This window comes from Rhinolophus sinicus, linkage group LG09 (assembly GCF_036562045.2).
Source record: "Rhinolophus sinicus isolate RSC01 linkage group LG09, ASM3656204v1, whole genome shotgun sequence".
NCBI lineage: Eukaryota > Metazoa > Chordata > Mammalia > Chiroptera > Rhinolophidae > Rhinolophus > Rhinolophus sinicus.
The window spans coordinates 105,349,985-105,369,076 of NC_133758.1; the positions used below are offsets into that span (position 1 = coordinate 105,349,985).

The following is a 19,092-nucleotide window of genomic DNA, read 5'->3' on the forward strand; positions in this document are numbered from 1 at the left end:
TTTATTTGTTGATAAATTATGTTGATAGATTTTTTAATGTTTTAGTTGAACTGTGTTGATTTCTAATGGTGTTAGATTTAACTCTGTTTAATCATGGGTTGTAACTCTTTTAAAACATTGCTACCAAGTTTATACTCGCTAAAGATCCTGCTAGTAAAATGAATCGAAAAGCTTTCCATCTTTTCTCTGCTCTGGAATAATATGAATAACCCAGGAAGTACTGTTCTTTTCATATCAAGTAGAATTCGACTATAAAACCACCTACCATTTTTTAGGTAGATCTTTGACTGTCTTTTTAACTTTTGCGATTATTAGTGAATTCATGTTCTTCCACTTCCTGAGTCAATTTTGCAAATTTGTATTTTGCTAGAAAATAATCCTTTTGCTCTAAATTTCCCAATTAATTGTCATAGCATTACATAAGAGATTTCCTTAAAATTATTTTAGTATCTTTGGTTATATTGCCTTTTTCATTCTAATGTTGTGTATTTTTGTTTTTATTTCTGAATCAGATAGTTAAAAGGATATATATTTAAGTGACAGTTTCAAAGAAGCAATAGAGTTGTAAATAAAATTACTAATTTATTAGTATTAAATAAAGCTACTTAATTTCTTTTCAGTCTTTTGATTTTGATAATAAAAGTACTTTAGAAATAGAATATTTTTAAGAGCTTTTTTAGTTATATCTGAGGTTTTAATATGAATTGTTCTTTTTGTTAGTATCTGGAGAATTTCTCATTTCAATTTTTAATCCCTTTGATTCAGAGGTTAACTAGAAAAAAATGCCTCTTAATTTTGAAGATAAATTTTTTTAGAGGGAAGGGTATGTGTAATGAGAAGTCATTTTGATCTTGACGTTAGAAAATGCTGCCCTTAATATCTGTGTTTTTGAAATTGATTGTTTTCTTTATAGCCAAGTATATCGCTGAGTTCTGTAAATCATGAATATAAGAGAGACACACGAGTATATGCTTTCCCTTTTCTCCATATTATTTGAGAACGTTTATTCCTCTATTGGTTACTTAAATATATATCTTTAAGCATATATTTCTATTTTATTCTATCAAAATTGGAGGTTTTATTTGTGCTCTTCCCCCTAATATATTATTCTTATTCTCTTCCCTCACCTCCACTCCCCTTTACTCCATCTCCAACTCCTGGATAATATGAAATAATGTAGACTTTACATTCTACGTTATTAAGTTTGCACTGGCAGAATACTGCTTTTGTTTAAAAAACCCATAGTTATGTTATAGTTTCAATCACAGTATTACCTACTTAGATTTAAATTTCACTTATATATGTATTTTGCTCACTGCTGTTTTTTATACTTTTATCTCTTTCTGTACATGGAGATTTTTGTTGTTATTTTAATTTTCTTTTGTTAGAAGCATTTCCATGAATAAATTCCTTAGAAAGCCTTACTGGACGGTATACTTAATGAGCTATTGGATGCCCAAATGCTTTTGTCTGTCTTCACATATGAGTATTATCTTGGCTGAATATAGGATATTTTTATTTCAGTTATTTTTTCCCCTTTAAGTCTGTAAAATTATTCTGTTCTCTAACTTCCAGTATTATAGATGAGAAGTCTGCATGGGTCTTGTTGTTTTTTTTAAGTTACTTGTTCTTTCTATTTAGAAACTTACAGGTTGATTCCTATTTTTGAAGGTTGGAAATTCAATTTTTTCCCCCCAAGATGCCTCTATTTAAGTGTTTTTCCACCCTACTCCCATCTGTAATTAATCTTTCTTGAGACTTCTTGAGCCCTTTCAACCAAACTCAAGTGTTTAGCCAGTTTAGGGATTATTTTCTTCCAGTATTTCTTTGATTATGATTTCTTTCTCTGTTCCTTTTTCTGATTCCTATAATTTCCATATTAAAGCTCCTGGATTTATCTTCTGTGTCTTATATTTTCATTCATGATTTCAGGGGTGGGGGTGTTACTAATTTAGTTACTTAAGTGTTATTTATTCTAGATTACTAATTTAGTTTTCTGCAGTGATCTTTCTTTTTACCTTTCTCTGAAATATTAAATTAAAAATTATGTTTTTTGGTTCTAGAAACTTTTACTTGTAAAGTTATCCCTCTCTCCCTCCCTCCCTCCCTTCCAGTCTTTGTGACATGATAGTAGATGTCTGTTTCAGTTTTTCAGCCTGGTTCACCTTCATTCATCTGGCTGTGGATACTTAAATAGGTTATGACCGTTCTCTGTTGCATAATGTTAGCAGTTGTAGAATCTCACAACACGTTTATATCGTACTGTTACCTCTTTCTCAAATAGAAGAAGATAAAATGCAAGATATTTTTTGTGAGCCCAGTGGTCATTAGGTTGGCACATGCTAAGGCCTTTTTGTTTGAAGGTGTGAGGAAAGACAGTTCCCTGTTTGGGGAAAGATAGTGCTCTGTTCGCGGATGCAGGGAGAGTTCTACCCTCAGCCCCTCACGGAACTTCTTTCTCGTTCTTGCACTGTCAGAGCAGCCTTCTTCCCTTGTCCCAGTGGGATTGGCTCTGCTACTGCTGCCTCTCTGGGCAACTTAAGGATTGCTAGGCTTTGAGCAGGCCCACTGAAAAGAAAGAAACTCTTCCCAAGTCAGTCTCTTTTCCTTCTTCTTAGAACAATTTTTTTAAAAAAACCATTTCACAATTGCACTTTCTTGATTTTCATGTGGTTCCATTACATGAGGTTTCAGATGAATCAAGATTTAGAGTCTCCAGGATCCAGTTATTTTAGTAATTTAGTAGCAGGGTGAAAGGGAATCCAGAAGGCACCCTCAGTTGTTCATGTTACATGACTGTTCATGCAGAGCTACTGGTTTTCCCCTTGCTTTTTCCAGATGCATTTGTGTTTCACACTTTGCTTTGTTATCTCAAGAGCAGACATGTTAAATATCTTTCCTGTGCATACATACTTTTAATACTTTATCCATACATGCGAATCAACCTGTAAGTGTTTGTTGGCAAACTCGGCATATAGTCAGTGCTTTCTGCTTGATTGGCTGATACGAACCTCTTGGATAAAGAAGTTAATACAGTTAATACCCATAGCTTTGGGGTATTTTCTGTGTCCCTTGGCTGTTCATTTGTTATTTGGCGTCTCTTCAGTCTCCTGACATCTTTTACATCATTAGCTGTTCAAAAAATATTTATCAAGCACTTACTGTGTGTAAAACACTGTGCTACTCACTGGAGTAAGCAAAACCTATTAGGTTCCCTGCCCTCATAGAATTTACTCTGGTTTTGTTTTTTTTAATACAGAGGTTACAAAGTGTTGGCTACATCTGGCTCACAGATATTTTTTTGTTTGGCCTACAGAGTATCAAAAATGTCTTTTTGAGGCAATGTTTTGAAAATGAGAAATTCACCTAAAAATCTAGCTTTGCAGCTGCTTTAAATATATAATGCCCAATTTGTCACAATTACCCTAAAACCCTAAAACCGGGGCCAAAATCCCTTGGCATTTATTATCACAATTGTGCTGTCCTTTTTCCTTATAAAATAGTTTTTGAAAGATAAGCTACTTCTTGAATGTTTTCTAGCTGTGTCCCGTTAGGCATTTGAGTTTGTGACCCTGGTACACTATCAGTCAGCCTTTAATTTTCTTACAGATGGAGAGAAAGCAGAAGGGAAGGACCATTACACTTCAACCTCAATCCACAAAAGCCGTAGGGCATACACATTGTTCTACTCCTCAAATTTATTCTTACAAAATGATAGCATCCTAGTTCATAAATCTGATGATAGTTCTGACATAACATAATATGTATTGTTGCATGCTATAATACCACGAGTTGATGTTTTTTGGTTTACTTCAATAATGCTATAGTAAAATTTTGTTTGTATTCAGCTAACATTTATTTAGAGCCTTTTTAGTATTTTCACATTCATTAGCTCTTGCATTTTTAATTATCAATATTAAAGACCATGTGAGATACAGGTATTATGATCTGCATTTTATTTGAAGAAAATGAGGCTCAAAGAGGTTTGTGCGTGGTCCACAACCTTTCTTCTTTTGCCACGAAACTGCCTTCCATTGGCATTATCTCGTTACATCTTCACAGCGATCTTAAGAGACAGGTAGAGCAGGTTTCATCATTTCTTTAGATTGGAGAAAACAAACTCAGAGGAAGAGTCCTTTCTTAACAAAATCACATAGCTGGTCACCAGAACATACCTGCTCCTTGCCGTGTATGGTGCTAGACATTTAACAAGTATTATCTTATTTAATTTTTACCACTACAGTCTGAAGTAGCTATTGTTATCCCTGTTGTCTTCCTAAATAAATTGAAGAGTTGAAATTTGAACCTAGAACTGTCTATATAAGTAACACTTTTTTGTTTGTTTGTTTATGTTTGCTACATCGTATTATCCAGATTGCTTGGCTCATTTTTTGTTGCTGTTAAGAGTAATTCAGCTTTTGTGGATTTTTTTAGGACTGATGTTGTTCTCTCAGCAGTTAGTCAAAACAAAAATGTACCTGAAACTTAAGTTTAGTTCAGAGTGTATCTTAATTCTATTTTTGTATATATTCAGCAGTTTATATATATATATGTGTGTGTGTATATATATATATATATATTTACCTTTTAATGTGTAGGAAAATATTTGCGTAGTGTGTAGCAAATCAGTGTGCATAATTGGTTTTAAATTTTGGCTTATTGTTGATTTGTGACAGGGAGGGGGCATAGGAGAGTTACCTTAAAATTTGGTTTGAAGATGGGGAATAATTTGGTAATGTAATAATGTCTTTGTGTAATGTAATTTGTATGACTTTTGGCAGCTTGTCAGGTACCTAATTTTATAAAATATTTAACCCTGAGTTAACTTTTTTGTAGGCAAGTTAGGAACAAAAAGGTCCAAGGAAGCTAAATCTATAAGTATTAAGTGTTCCTTTTGTATATTTTACTCTTTAGAGTTTATAGTTTGGGTTCCATTTTACTTTACTTACATTTTCTTAGAGAAGGCACCAAATGTCGATTTCTATTAATATAATATTCCCAAGAGTACACATTTTTCCTTAAAAGTCATCAGAAGCATCACAATTTCTATCTCCTTTTGAAGAATTAGTCTTAATTTTAAATCAAGTTTCTAACAATGCAGATGAAAGGTGGCTATGTGTTTAGTCAATTTTCAGTTACATTTAAACTAAAGAAAGTGTCGATGCAGTAATTGTGAGTGGCATCTGGGCAGAGGAAGCCAGCAATTCCTGGTCAAATCAGAGTAAGTGTCTAAAAAGATAAAAGCTGACACCGACTAGGAACTTTGAGTTTTAGACAGTTTAATAAAGGCTGTTCCCATGTTTTTATTGATATTTGTCTTATAGTAAAAATGGCAATTTCCCTGTTAAGTATCATTTCTAATTCCTTTTAAAATATTTGAGTACAGTAACAGCTCATGGATCTATAACCTAGAATATTAATGTTCATTTCTTTTAAGTCCATTAGAGATAACTTTACATCTGAAAGTATTTATTAACAAACCTTGTGAGCCCAGATTTTCCATTCTTTGAGTAATTGCTTCTTACTAATGTTGGAATTCTTTTAATTCTTGATTTTTCTAGGGATTATTTCACATTTCAGCTGCTTTTGTTTTCTACTGCTATCATTGAGGGTTCAAGAACAAAAAATAAGTCTTCAGGTAAAACGCCTGATCCATAATAGTGCTTGGCATTGTATTTTGCTGAAAAGATCACCTGTTTGGATGCTTGATCTAAAAATAAAGTTGTGATGATTATGAAATTTTCGCATGGAGTATTTCTGGCTGCCTCTAACAAATTTGGTTTTATTTGTTGTTTTTCTTTTTTTTTTTTCCGAAAAGGATTTTGGCTGTCTGCTTTTTTTCATGTTGTCTTGATCTGTAATAACCATATGGATATGTGCTTGTACTTGCTAAATATTTTAATTTTGCATATTTGGCTGCTCGGATTTTAAATAATTTCTTTGGGTAATGCAAATTAAGAGCTTGACGCTATGTGTGAAATCAATTTACAGAAGTTTTTAATTAGTTTATGAATGTATGTTTCTTATCTACTATATATTTTAAGGTTTCATATTTTACTAAAATTAAATAAAATTTAAAATTTATAATGTTTATAGTTCCTCAATTGCAGTAGGCACATTTCAAGTGTGCTTTGCAGACCATAAGTGGCTAATAGCTACCATTTTGGCCAGCACAGATAAGAGACTGTTTGACATCACAGAAAATTCTACTGGACAGGCCATTGTCCTATCCAATAGAAGGAAGGAAGTAGTAAAGTGCAAGCTCATTTCTGATACCAGTTTTTATAACAGTTTAATAACTCCAGAACATAAAACCTATGACTAGTCTTGAGCTATTTCCTCTAAGTAAGATAGCCACCCCCATCTTGAATATTTCAAACTTGAAGTTGCCTAAAACCATTCATTTGTTTTAGTATTTATGCTATCTTACTAAGAGTGAAGTTGTTTCTTATATCAAAATTCATACCGTAGTAAAAAGGCCAAGGGCTTAGCCTAAATATGAATCCTGACCCCAGGACTTACTAGTTTAGTAATTTCTGGTAAATTACTTAACTTCTTTGAAGCCTAGTTTTCTTATCTGTAAAATGGAGGTAACATCAGTTACCTCGTAAGATTAATAAAAGACATAAATACATGTAACAGCATGTAACAGAGTGGACATTTATAATACTTTTAAATATAGAATGAAGCCAAAACATTTAAAAATTAATTAGGCAGTGTCATTTGTGTGGAATCGTTGCCAGCCTGGAAATTATAATAGGTCTCTAGAAATGGCTAGGTCAGGAGTATTCTGTGGAAGTTTCTGGTAGCCAAGGGATTATTTATGACATTGTGTAAAGTTGGAACTAGAATACCAGAAGGGAGAGAAAAAGAAATAGAAAAATGACTAACTTTGTTTTTGGGGAAGTCCATGAAGTACTTTCTGATAATAATGATAATAAAAACTAGTATTTTATAGTGTTTTTATAACATAAAGTCTTTTATGTAATTATTTAAAATTTATTCTCCATAGTATTTCGAATGCCATTATTATACTAATATTTTTAAAAAGTGAAAGGAAATTCAAGGATGTGACCAACATATTGAGGTTACATAGCTAACAGTGAGAATGGAAACTCATACTACATTTTCAACTTCAATCTTACGCTCTTTCTACTTCAATATGCTGTTCCCTTGAAAGCAGTTGTGTTTCTGAGGCAGGTGTATATTGCAGAATCTCTAGGGATGGGGCCCAGGTATATGTCTTTTTTTTTTTCCTGTGTTGAGACAGAATGTATACCTAAGTGAGTCTGGTGCCAGTCTTCGCTTAAAAAGTATTGCTCTCTTCCAGGTTTAATTCTTCTTTTCCGGTATCACTACATCTAAATTAATGCATAGACCACATGAATAAAACAAAGAATTAGACTGATAAATAACGTACTGATTTAACCTTTACTGTTCCAGATATTTAGGTATATCATCAGCAACACTTTTGAAAAAGCGATGCAGTTTAGTTTCCTGTTCTCAATCTCAAGTGTCTCTGCATTTGACCCGTGCTGGTGGTGATGGGGGACTTCAGACTAGCCAACTATGGTAGTTAAATCTATTAGTGTTCCCTTTTCTGCTTCCCTAACATCCGTTTTGGCCATTAGCAGTCTGCTCTCAATGTTGACAGGTCCTACAGCATCGACTCCTCATTGCCTGTAGGTAACAACGTCAGGAATGTTTTCCATTGATTGGCTAAAAGCTTTTAATAATCTTTTCGCAGTTATCTTAAGGTGCTTCAATGTGGTGGTATTTCCAGGCCCTATTTAATTCTGAATGTGTCACATTACTAAGTTCAAAACTGAATGAAAAGACAGTGTCACATGGGGTGGGAGAGGTGAATACTCTAGGAATGCCCCAGCTAGGCAACAATAACATTGCACAGTGAGTTTTCAAAAATGAAAAATATTTTTAAACATACAAAGACAGATTCTATTGGAAATAAGACTTTGAAATTGGAAAATTAAGCATTTGCTATTTGATAAGGCATTAACTGAGGTTTTGCAGTGAGACTGAACTGTCTTTTAAATGCAGGGTTGCTTTTCAAAATGGAGCTGAGCAGTGGCGATATGCTAACATTAGCTTTAGATTTTCTGAGCTAAGATCATTTCACTAGAAGCTATTTACAATGGATATTGGGCTGCTTCTGCATTGAAATTAAGGTGTTTAGGAAGTTCTTGTATATAGGTGTACCTTTCTTAATATAGAAAATACAATTGGGATTATTTTTCATTAATAAGGTTTACCGTGCCGTGTTACTGACTTTACCGTGTTTCCCTGAAAATAAGACCAGGCCAGACAATCAGCTCTAATGTGTCTTTTGGAGCAAAAATTAATATAAGACCCAGTCTTATTTTATTATAATATAAGATCCGGTCTTATATAATATTTTATATACATATATATATTTTTTATATATATATATATATATAAATTAATAAAGACCCAGTCTTATACAATATAATACTGGGTCTTTATTAATTTTTGCTTCAAAAGACGCATTAGAGCTGATTGTCCATCTAGGTCTTATTTTCGGGGAAACAGGGTAATTCTAGATTCAACTAAAAATATTTTTTTAAACTAAGTACCTACAAAGGGTAACATTATAGTCTTAAAGGAAATATCATTCTGTTAATTATGTGGAGATTGTATTTATCTTTATTGTACAATAAATAAATTTTCTTATGAACAGGATAAACCCAAGGCTTTTTAAGACATTCAAGTTTTCCCAGCTCAGAGATTTTTAAAAACCTATTGCAATAAAGAAATGAGATTTGGTAGTCATAGGTCAACATAAAAAGTATTGTAAAACAGCTATTTTTTGTGTATGTGAACAATGGATTCAGGAACCTGTATTTAGTGGATTTCCACTTATTTTCATTTTGTGTTGAAAAATCTCACATAGACTTATGGCAAAAATGTGGCAATACTTCATTTTTTAAAAGCTGGTCTATCTCATTTTCTTAATTTATGATAATCAAGATTTTTATGGTTCATTAAGACTTAAATCTAGATGCATTGATAATATATTCCAAAACGTGGAAAATGTGATACCCTAGTCCATCAATTCTAAGACTCCCTTCTTTTTCATACTTTGACAGCTATAAAAAATGAGATGCGTCTTAAAATTGATTGTATCATAGTGTAATAGAGGCATTTTTTTTATTTGGTGGTATATAAAACGAATGGATAATCACTGATGAAAAGACAGTGTCATATGGGGTGGGACAGGTGAATCCTCTAAGAAACCCCCATATAGACAGCAATCTCATTGCATAGTGAATTTTCAAAAATTAAAAATGTTTTTAAACACACAAAGACAAATTCCATTGGAAATAAGACTTTCAAACTGGAAAATTAAGCATTTGCTATTTGAGGCAGTATCTGAGCTTTTGCAGTGAGAGTGAACTGTCTGATAAAGGCTTGGTGAAAAGTGATGGTTTAGTTTTTTGAAGTTTATTATGATGTGGTATACCCTTGTCGTGAAAAAAATCTAAGTGGTGAGAATATACTACACTATTTGGAATTATAGACCTTTACTAAGATCTTTCAGTGCTTCCTTCAGATGCTTTTCTTTTTGTACTCAGTACTATCTGTCATCCTAGTGTCAAATGACAAAACTAAAACAATTCAGTAATGAGTTTGGTGTTCTTTACTCACGAGAAACCAGTGCAGGGATTGGGGGAGTACAGGGACTAACAAGCACTTCCTGAGAGGTTTGGGGCAAGAGCGAATTTTATACAGTGTTGGAAGAGGTGACATTGAAAGGGTATGATTGGCTAGGAGGTCGGGCCTTTCCTAAGCCTAGCAGGTCCTATTTTGTAGGATAAGCTAAGCTAGCTAACGCTGAGTGGGAGGATTGTGATTGGGTTTAGGTTTCCTTGGCAGTGAGGTGTTCCCCATAAGTAAAGGCTGAATTAGGTTGAGATTTGTGACAGGGGCAGGGCTACTGGGGTGGCCTCCATTTTTTGGGTCCCTGTACTCCAGTTAACTTTATCACTAGTTAGGTATTTTACATTAAACTGGTTCCTATCTGTGGAAAGCTATCTAGAATAATAAAAGAAAAATGGAGATCAAGAGAAGGAGATAAGACTTGGGATGGAGTGGGGGAAATGGGTGGGACCTTCAGGATTAGAAAAGAAAACTGGGGGAAGGACGGGTATGCGCAGGGTGGGGGGGAGGGGGGCATTATTAGCAGCATTTTCCATTTACCCAGCTTTACTTGTCCAGAAATCTTTCTCTGGTTAAGTCTCTAATTATGATCTATTAGTTTGTGAGCTACCCAATAGTTAGCTCAAAATCACGTCAGCCTTATTCCCTAGATTCCAAAAGCATAAATCCTTCTTGCGAAGGCCTTTCCTTTTTGTGAAAGTTGCCTTGTTACCCCCTCCTGCAGCCTTACAGGTAAATCGTTTGCTGGTACTTTCTCTTTTATAGACCAGATAGTGTCTGTATTTCCCCTTAGTATGCTGCCTCAAAATGAATAACTAAAAGAGAAACTATTACTTATAGAATGAATTTTTCTACAAGGAACTGTTACAGTTATGTGCACAACTAAATTCATTGGTTTTTATACTAAGTATGGGACTACCAAACACTTAATTTTGGGAAACTGTCTTGTTCTGTCTTTTAGCATTTAGGTAGAGATTGGTATGTCTTTCCCCTTTCACTTATTTGATTTTTACTTCCAGAAACAGTAATTTATTTATTTATTTATTTGTGGTATAAGTTCCTATCGCATGTTCCTGCTTTAGCTTTCTGTTCTGTAAACTTACTGAGAATGTATCCCCTTTAGTTTTCCCATACTCTTCAGTAATAGCATGTTGTTAGTTATTTCTCATTTAAAGAGTCAACATAGCATATTTGGCTATTGATTCTATTTAGGCAAGATCCTTTTAAAAATGTTAATTGAACATTAATAAAGTATAATTTAATATTTCAGTATAAAACATAGAGAAACCTTTGTTTTTCTAAAAAGAAAAGGAATTTTTAATTTAGAAAGATTAGTATTTTAAACACTGCTAGAGGGGCTCTGGAAGCTACTCTAATTGCTACCTCACTTAGCATCGGCATGAAACAGAATTCAGAAGAATTGGTGCATCCAGTGTCAGAAACCCTCATGATTCCAAAGTCCCTTTCAGAATCTACACAAAAGCTTTGATCTGTCTACCTTTGCATTTTCTTGAGTTAAGTACATTTTTTAAAGTCCCATATTCAAGGTGATTTCTTTAACTTACCGATTTTGTTATTTTAGGATTTTTAACATTATAGTAGTAATTTCGTGTCTTTTCAGCCACATGCACACAACTTTTTTTTTAACTATCTTGGGCACCAAATTAACATTGATTAGTAGGAGAAAGTGAATTCCAAAAGACAAATAACTGACTTACTGGTAAAGTTTCATAGCAAAATCTATGCAAGTTGGAGGATTCTGTACTATTGTTGCTTATTGTAATACCTCAGTGAAATGGAAATGAGAGACACTATTTATAAGTAAAGGTAAACATTACTCACTGATTGATGAATAGTATTTCAAATACAGGTGCTGAATTTTATGTGTTTCTGACAAAATATGCTAGTCACCACTCTTTACAAATTAGCATTCACATAATTCTCCATTCAGGTTTATTGTCCTGAATTCATTTTCTCTTTCCTCAGAGGATGTCCTGAGTAAAGATGCTGGGGAATGTGCAATATGCCTTGAAGAATTGCAGCAGGGAGATACGATAGCACGACTGCCCTGTCTATGCATATATCATAAAGGGTAAGTTTATTCTGTTAATCAAGTTGGTATTAGAGTAAAAGGTCTTTCTCAAAGTTTCAGACATTGTAGTTAGGGCTGAACAGTTTCTTCTTCATTGAAACTCCCTCTCCCCATTATCTTAAAAACTAATGCCTTTTTTTCCTGCTAGAACTAAGATTTAAGCCCACATCTGTTTGCATCCAAAAGTTGATTTGTTCAGAATTTACTATGACCCAGGTGTTGTCCATAGCTTCTTCGGTAGGTTATCTTATGTAATCATTGTAATAATCTCATTTCACAATTGAGGAAATAAGCTGAGGGACCATAGGAAATCTCTCCAACGTCACGTGGCTAGTAAATGGAAGAGCTGAGATTCCAGCCAGTTCTGTTTAACTGCGAAGCCTATCTGGTTTCTCATAAAGTACTCTTGGTTTCAAAGCAACAGAGGAAAAATTTTAAATAAAAAAAAATTTAAGTTAACCAAAAAAGAATAGAAAACTATAACTTTCAAACCAATAAAAGGAATAAGGTGGAACTTCATTTAAAAGCAAGAGACAGGGGTGGGAGAAAGTATAGAGAAAAACCGAAAATAGTACAAAATAAAGAAAAATAAATCCAGTATCAGTAATTATAATAACGCTAAATAGAACAAACTCACTAGTCAAAAACATATTGAAAGATTGGGATAGGCTGTTAATAATTAGCAACACACTTAAACATAAGGATATGGAAAAATATGAGAGTAAAGGAATAGAAAACTATATCCAGGCAAATTTTAACTAAAGGAAAACTGACAAAGCTAAATTAGTATCAGACAAAATGAACTTTGTTTCAAAAGGTTTTATTAGTATGATATGATAAAAGTATATAGAATTCAAATTTTTATGTACATAAAAACATAGTCTCAAAGTAAAATATTTATAGAAGTGTCAGAAAAAATTGCAAATTCATCATAATGGGAAATTTCAGCCCATTTCTCATTCAGTCAAGCAGACACACAAAATGAGGCAAGACCTAGAAAAGTTGAGTATAGTTAACAGGTTTGATCTAATGGGGTGTGTGTGTGTGTGTGTGTGTGTGTGTGTGTGTGTGACTGCAACCAGCAATTAGAGAGTACGTTTTCTTTTCAGGCACACGTGAAGTATTATAAAAACTGATTGTGTACTAGGCCATTAATGAAGTCTTAACAAACCACGGAGAATTGTTACTACACAAAAAACTGTTCTGGACCACTATTAGATGTCAGTAATGAAAGATAAATAATTTTAACATATGCTTGTAAGTAACTTGTGGATCAAAGAAGAAAGTATAATGGAACTTAGAAAATACTCGTCGTTGGAAAGTATAATAATTAAAACCTTTTTGACATTTTTCTAGAGTTATCCTCAGAAGGTTTGTGTTAGAGTGTAAAGAAAGACTGGCAATCTATAAGCCAAGTTTTTATTTAGAAATTAGAAAAATCACAACACAAAAAACCACAATGAAAATGGAAGAAAATAATACAGATCATAGAAGAAAATAATGAAATGAAAAATTCTGACCTTGAGATCAACAGTCAAAAATTGGTTCTTTGAAATGACTAGTAAAATAGGAAAATCTCTGGCAGAATTGTCCCCAGAAGAAAAAAATAAATAGCATAAGAATGAAAAGGAACACATAACTTCAAACATGACAGAAATTAAAAATAGTTGGGAAATTCTGTGAAAAATTTTGTAATCTCTAATTTAAAAATATTAAACTGAATGGGCAGTTTCCTTAAAAATATGTTATCAAAAAGTGATTCAAAAGGAAATAGAAAACCTGAATCAACTAATAACAATTACAAGTAGTTATTAAGACTAACTTTGAAAAACAACAAATGTTAAAAATAACAACCTAAAAACAGGCCTACAAAGACAGCTTGACAGCAAGTTCTACCAGACATCCAAAGAACACCATGTTAACAATCATAAATTCCCCCAAAAGTAGAAAAAGATGGAATACCATGCTGGAGGGACTTGTCCTGTACAATTGATTACAAGACTGTGAATATTAAGACAAAGGAGAAAGGACAGAGGGGGGCCAGTGGGACCGAATAGAGTCCATAACACGCCTGCTCAGACCTATGGAGAGGCAGATCCCGGGTAAGAGGATGGGCTGCAGGGCTCAAGACTCCCAAGATTCGAATCCCAGACCCACCATGATGTCACTGTATGATCTTGGTCAAGTTACTTTGTTTTTCTTTCCCTCTGTCTATAAAATGAGACAAAAATAGCAACCTCAGAGAGTTATTAAGAAATTTTAAATGGGTTACATTTTAGAAAGTATAGGCACATAATGTGCTATATAAGTGTTTAGTAAATAAATGAATAAATGAAAAAATTGATTTGCCAGAGGTGGTATTACAGTATAGTACAGAAAGAATGAACTGTTCATTGAATGGTGCTGGGATCAATTGGTTATTGATAAGAAAAAACAATCGAATCCCTATCTGACATTTGAAATGAGAATCAATTCCAGATTGACTAAACATTTGCCTACAGAAACCAAAATCAAAAGTGTTGGAAAGAATATAGCAAAATGTTCTTGACTTCTTGGTAAGGAATTTGGAGGGGAGGGAGCTAAAGTACACTCCCGCTTCCCCATAAAAACCTAAAAAGTTGATAAATTTGACTATATTAAAATTTAGAACTTTCTTCCATCATAATACTGTGAAAAACTAGAAAACTAGACTGAGAGTTTTTTCCAATACACATTATCAGCAAAGGTTTGGTATCTGAAACAGCACTCTTCTTCAGCAACTTTCTAGAATGCAGTCAGTTCATTGCAATTGGTAATTGGGAACATGGTGACAATATAAAGAATGACACGGTCTTCCTGGTTCATACGGAGTATTTCTCAGCACAATGTTTTGTTCCCTCAAATGGAAGCATACAGGGAAACAAGCCGTGGAAAGATACTCTAACATTCTTACACCCAGTTCAGTTAGGCTCTGGGCTCTATTTGGCAAGGGCTTGCCTGCTTCATAGTTGTCCTCAAATTTTGTGCATTGGCTTTTGTCTTCATGACCCAGTTTATCAATTCTTTCTTAATCCTCTTGATGTCAAGCTAACTTCACCCTTTTAAAACAAATCCTATATTTACAGTGGCACTTTATTTATTTGGAACAAACACATCTTTGTTCTAGTTCCAGGTTGTATTGTTTCCTTGGTCTGCCTTTACCCTGTTTTTTCCCCCATAAGCCCTGTTACTTTCAGTGTACGATTTTGTAGGAAAAAATGTTTATCAAAAAAATACATATTATATTACGCTGAAATATCTGGATAATAACTTCCTACAAATCTATTTTTAAAAAGACAAATCAAAATAGAAAATTTGGCAAAAAATTGTTAATAGTTCAGAAAAAAGGAACCCCAAATGGCCAGTAAACATAAAAATAAAACTTGGTATACTTGGCAAATAGCTCTGTACAGCTATCCTACAACTGTACATGTCCTACAACTCAGTAATTCCACTCCTAGATATATGCCCTGGGGGAATCCTTGGTCTTGTGTTCTAGGACAGTGCAGTTGCTCAACGTGCAGGTCCAGGGCGAGATAAAGAAGCTTGCGTCAGACTGGAAATCACTACAATGCTGTCTTCATTGAGAAAGTCTTACAATGATTTTAAAAAATCAATTAAAACAGTGTGTTTAATGGCAAAGTTACTGTGTATTTCGGCTCAAACCCCTTGTCTCACTGAGGACTGGTGACGAACAGCTCGTGGATTAGCACGTCTGTGGACCACACTCTGGGTAACGCCACACGAAGGCATATACGGCATGTATGAGAATGTTCATAGCATCCTTGAAAGTGTCCATTAGTAAAAGAATGGATACATAAATTGTAATATGCTTATATATTAGAATATTGTACACAACGCAGATGTAAAAACCAGAGCCTTACTTATTAACAATTGCAAATCTTAAATTGATTTTGAAAAAGCAGTTAGAAAAAGCATACATTACAGTGGCATTTATATAAAATTGAAAAGATCAAAACAATACTATATGTTGTTTTGGAATGTGTACACATACAGTTACAGAGTAAGAAAATGCCTAAGAATGAAAAGCACCAAATTCAGGATAGTGATTTCCTGCTGGAGTTAGGAGGAGGGAATATAATATTTAAATAATGTGGGTTGATATGTAGTAATTTATGCAAGACGAACCTGGGGTTTTAAGTGATTACTTTCTGAAGATGAGCCAAAATTACCTGGCTCTAAAGTAAGACGCACCCAGTTTTGGTCATATAGGTACTGTTTGATGTACTGTGAATTGTTAATGTATCTGGAGTGTTTTGTTGAGTTCTCAGTACTTTGTTTTAAGAGGTGTTCTGGCAGACCAGGGGACCTCTAGAGCCAAGTGAGGAGCAGAGAGCCGGCTGAAAACATCTTAAGCCAATTTGGACATGTTTATTTAGACAACAAAAATCCTAATGGCAACAAAAATTGTTTCACATATTTGAAAGAATATCATGTGGATGAGACACTTTACCTTTTTTCTTTTTAATTTTGTCCATCATTTTTACCTACCAAACCATCCTGCCAGGACCCGAGAATGATAAATATGAACTTTGCCCTTCACCATATTAGCCAAGCCTTGTTGCTTTGTGATACATGCAAACTTGACATGTGTCAACAGTGAGAATGTTGAACAGTTTGAATCCTGCTTGGGCAACTTCCTAGCTGTTGGGCAAGTTACTTAACCTTTTCAAGGCCTTGAATTTATCATTTATCACAGTGAGACAGAGCTTTCTGCAGTGGTGGAAATGTTCTGTGTCTGGACTGTCTAGCAGAGCATCCATTAGCCATGTGGCTGTTGAGCATTTGAAATGTGGCTCATGTGACTGAGGAACGAACTGCATTTTTCCTTTATTTAAAATGAGTGAATTTAAATTCAAATAACCACATGTGGCACGTAGCGACTGCAGTGAACAGTTCAGATCTACATGAGGCTAATTAGATGCACCCTAATATTTAACTTCTAATAAAATTGTGAAATACTTTATAAATGCAAATGGACGATGATATACCTATTTGTATCTATATGTATTGCAGGATAGCATAGAATTAAAAATGTATTTAATATTCATAACTATGGTCTTTTAAAATGTGATGCAATATTATCAAGAATTAACATTTAAAAGTTTTTTTTATTACATCGATAGGTGGCATGAACAGGTTGATATTTGCATAAGTGAATAACTATTTTAAAGAGACATATCTTTCCAGATTTGTCATTTAATTTTGAATATTGGTAAAGCGGTAGTTCTTTAGATTCTCTTGTGGTAATGATTGTTGTTTAAACTTGAAAGTATGTTACAGCATAATTTTGCAAAGATTATTTCCTTAACTGCTTAGAATAATCAGAATATAATAAACACTTATCTTTATCTTTTACTTATGTGTGCCAAATATTATCATTTAAAATGTTTAATTTTTCTTTTGCAAAGATATATTAAAGTCAGGAAGTAAGCGTTTTTATTATGGCTGTCATGATATAAATAATTAAACATAGGTGTTTCACTTTTTCTGGTTTTATTCTTTTCTAGCTGCATAGATGAATGGTTTGAAGTAAATAGATCTTGCCCTGAGCACCCTTCAGATTAAGCATCAGCTTCCTGTTTTGTAGGTAATTCTCCATTTTTCCGTTTTAACTGCTTTTTAAAGTGTTGTCTGAATTATACATTGTCACCCACCATTTTTATTCATTCATTTATTCATTGAGGCGTGTGTGTTCCAGACACTGTGTTAGGCTACTATAGATAATAAACTCACATTAAAGGATACATAAAAACAACTTTCTTGATTCCTGAAAAGAATCATATATTGAGTAATTTCTACGTTCTTGGTACTTTAAAACACATTAGCTTATTTGATTTTAGTTTAATACTTAAAAACCATGGGGTACATACACATCATGACCCCATTTTACCAACGAGTAACCTGAGGGTCAGAGTAATTAAATTCCGTGAGTTTAAGAAGCAGGTTGCACCAGCAGTGTGAGGTCCTGCAGTGAAGGAACAGAATCAAGCTCCATGCTCTTATCCATAATTTTCCAGGTATGTTGTTAGATCATGCAGTATAATATTATAATTCTCATAAGTGTTGTAACAACCCCTTGAGCTCAGTACACTTACTACTCTCAATATGCAGATGAGGAAATTAGGTTATAGAAAGGTTAAGACACCTGCCTTGTCAAGGTCACATAGCTAGTTCCTTGGTAGATCTGGGATTTGAACCCAGGCATTCTGGTTCCAAAGATGGTGTTCTCAGCTATTTTGTTGTTATTAGGCAGGAGCATTTTCTTCAAAAAGTTACATCATGGATTCATTCATTCAACTTAATCTTTTACCTTTGTATTCTTAGCATATGATATAATGTAATATAGTCCCTATCTGTATACAGAGGGTGCCAAAAAAATGTATACACATTTTAAGAAAGGAAAAAACTATTAATATGTACCGATAACAAAAGATGAATACAAGTTACGTTTCACTTCTCCAATTACAAGAGGTGCTCAAAGTGGTTACCATCAGTGTCCAGACACTTCTGGTGACGGCGAACTACTGCTTGAGCAACGCTGATCACAGTGTTAACATCGCTTAAAATGTGTATACTTTTTTTTTTTTTTTGGCACCCCTGGTAGTAGGCCAAAAAATATTAATAAATTAAATTTTAAACCAAATACAGAATTTGCTTTGCTGATTTAGTTAAGTCATGATTCTGCATTATCTGAAAACATTTAGTGAATTGAATGGTAGCCTCGCTTGAGTCTTGCCTTTTTCTGTATTCCATGAAGTCCATTAATTGGCATCATTTAGCTTTGAAAAAATAGTTGATAGCTATCTTATATATCTGAAAAGCTTTTTATGAGAAGACTTACAGAAATGAAAGAAAACATGGAGGTTTTACATCAAAGCAGAGCATTTTAGCCAATCCTGCAGTTGTTTCAGAAGGAGTTAGAGTCTTTATGTTCAGAGACTCAAGACAGTTACGGACGACAATCTTCTGAATGGCTAAGACTGGAGACAGGGAACTGAGGTCCAGTCCTGAGCTGTCCTCCCATTTCCTTTTATTTCAATAAATCCTGGTCTTAAATTCGCGCTGTTGAGGTGATAAATACATTCAAGGGCTTCTGTTGCTCTTAAGGACCATTTGGTCGCAGCCGGTTAGAATGTTGACAAAGGAGATTTGAGATACAGGTGTACTCTGGAGATTGCTCAGGCTCGGCTCCAGACCACCACAGTAAGACAAATGTCGCAGGAAAGCGGTCGCAAGAAATTTTTGGTTTCCCAGTGCACATA

The 19,092-nt window shown here is 34.0% G+C and overlaps 1 protein-coding gene across 5 annotated transcripts in view; it reads left to right on the top strand.

The window, feature by feature from the left end:
* Window positions 1-19,092, top strand: part of ZNRF2 (zinc and ring finger 2) — a 79,975-nt gene that overhangs the window by 51,198 nt on the left and 9,685 nt on the right. Inside the window, exons 3-4 of one of the 5 annotated variants that reach the window (XM_074340941.1) lie at window positions 11,683-11,788; window positions 17,338-17,413. The exons of 1 other annotated variant lie outside the window; for it this stretch is intronic. In XM_074340941.1, the coding sequence (XP_074197042.1) occupies window positions 11,683-11,788; window positions 17,338-17,395 (164 nt within the window). In that variant the 3' untranslated portion in view covers window positions 17,396-17,413. Of the gene's footprint in view, window positions 1-5,561; window positions 5,744-11,682; window positions 11,789-17,337; window positions 17,418-19,092 lie in introns of those variants that run through there. 3 more of the 5 variants (XM_019726189.2, XM_074340940.1, XM_074340939.1) reach the window with 3 other exon arrangements.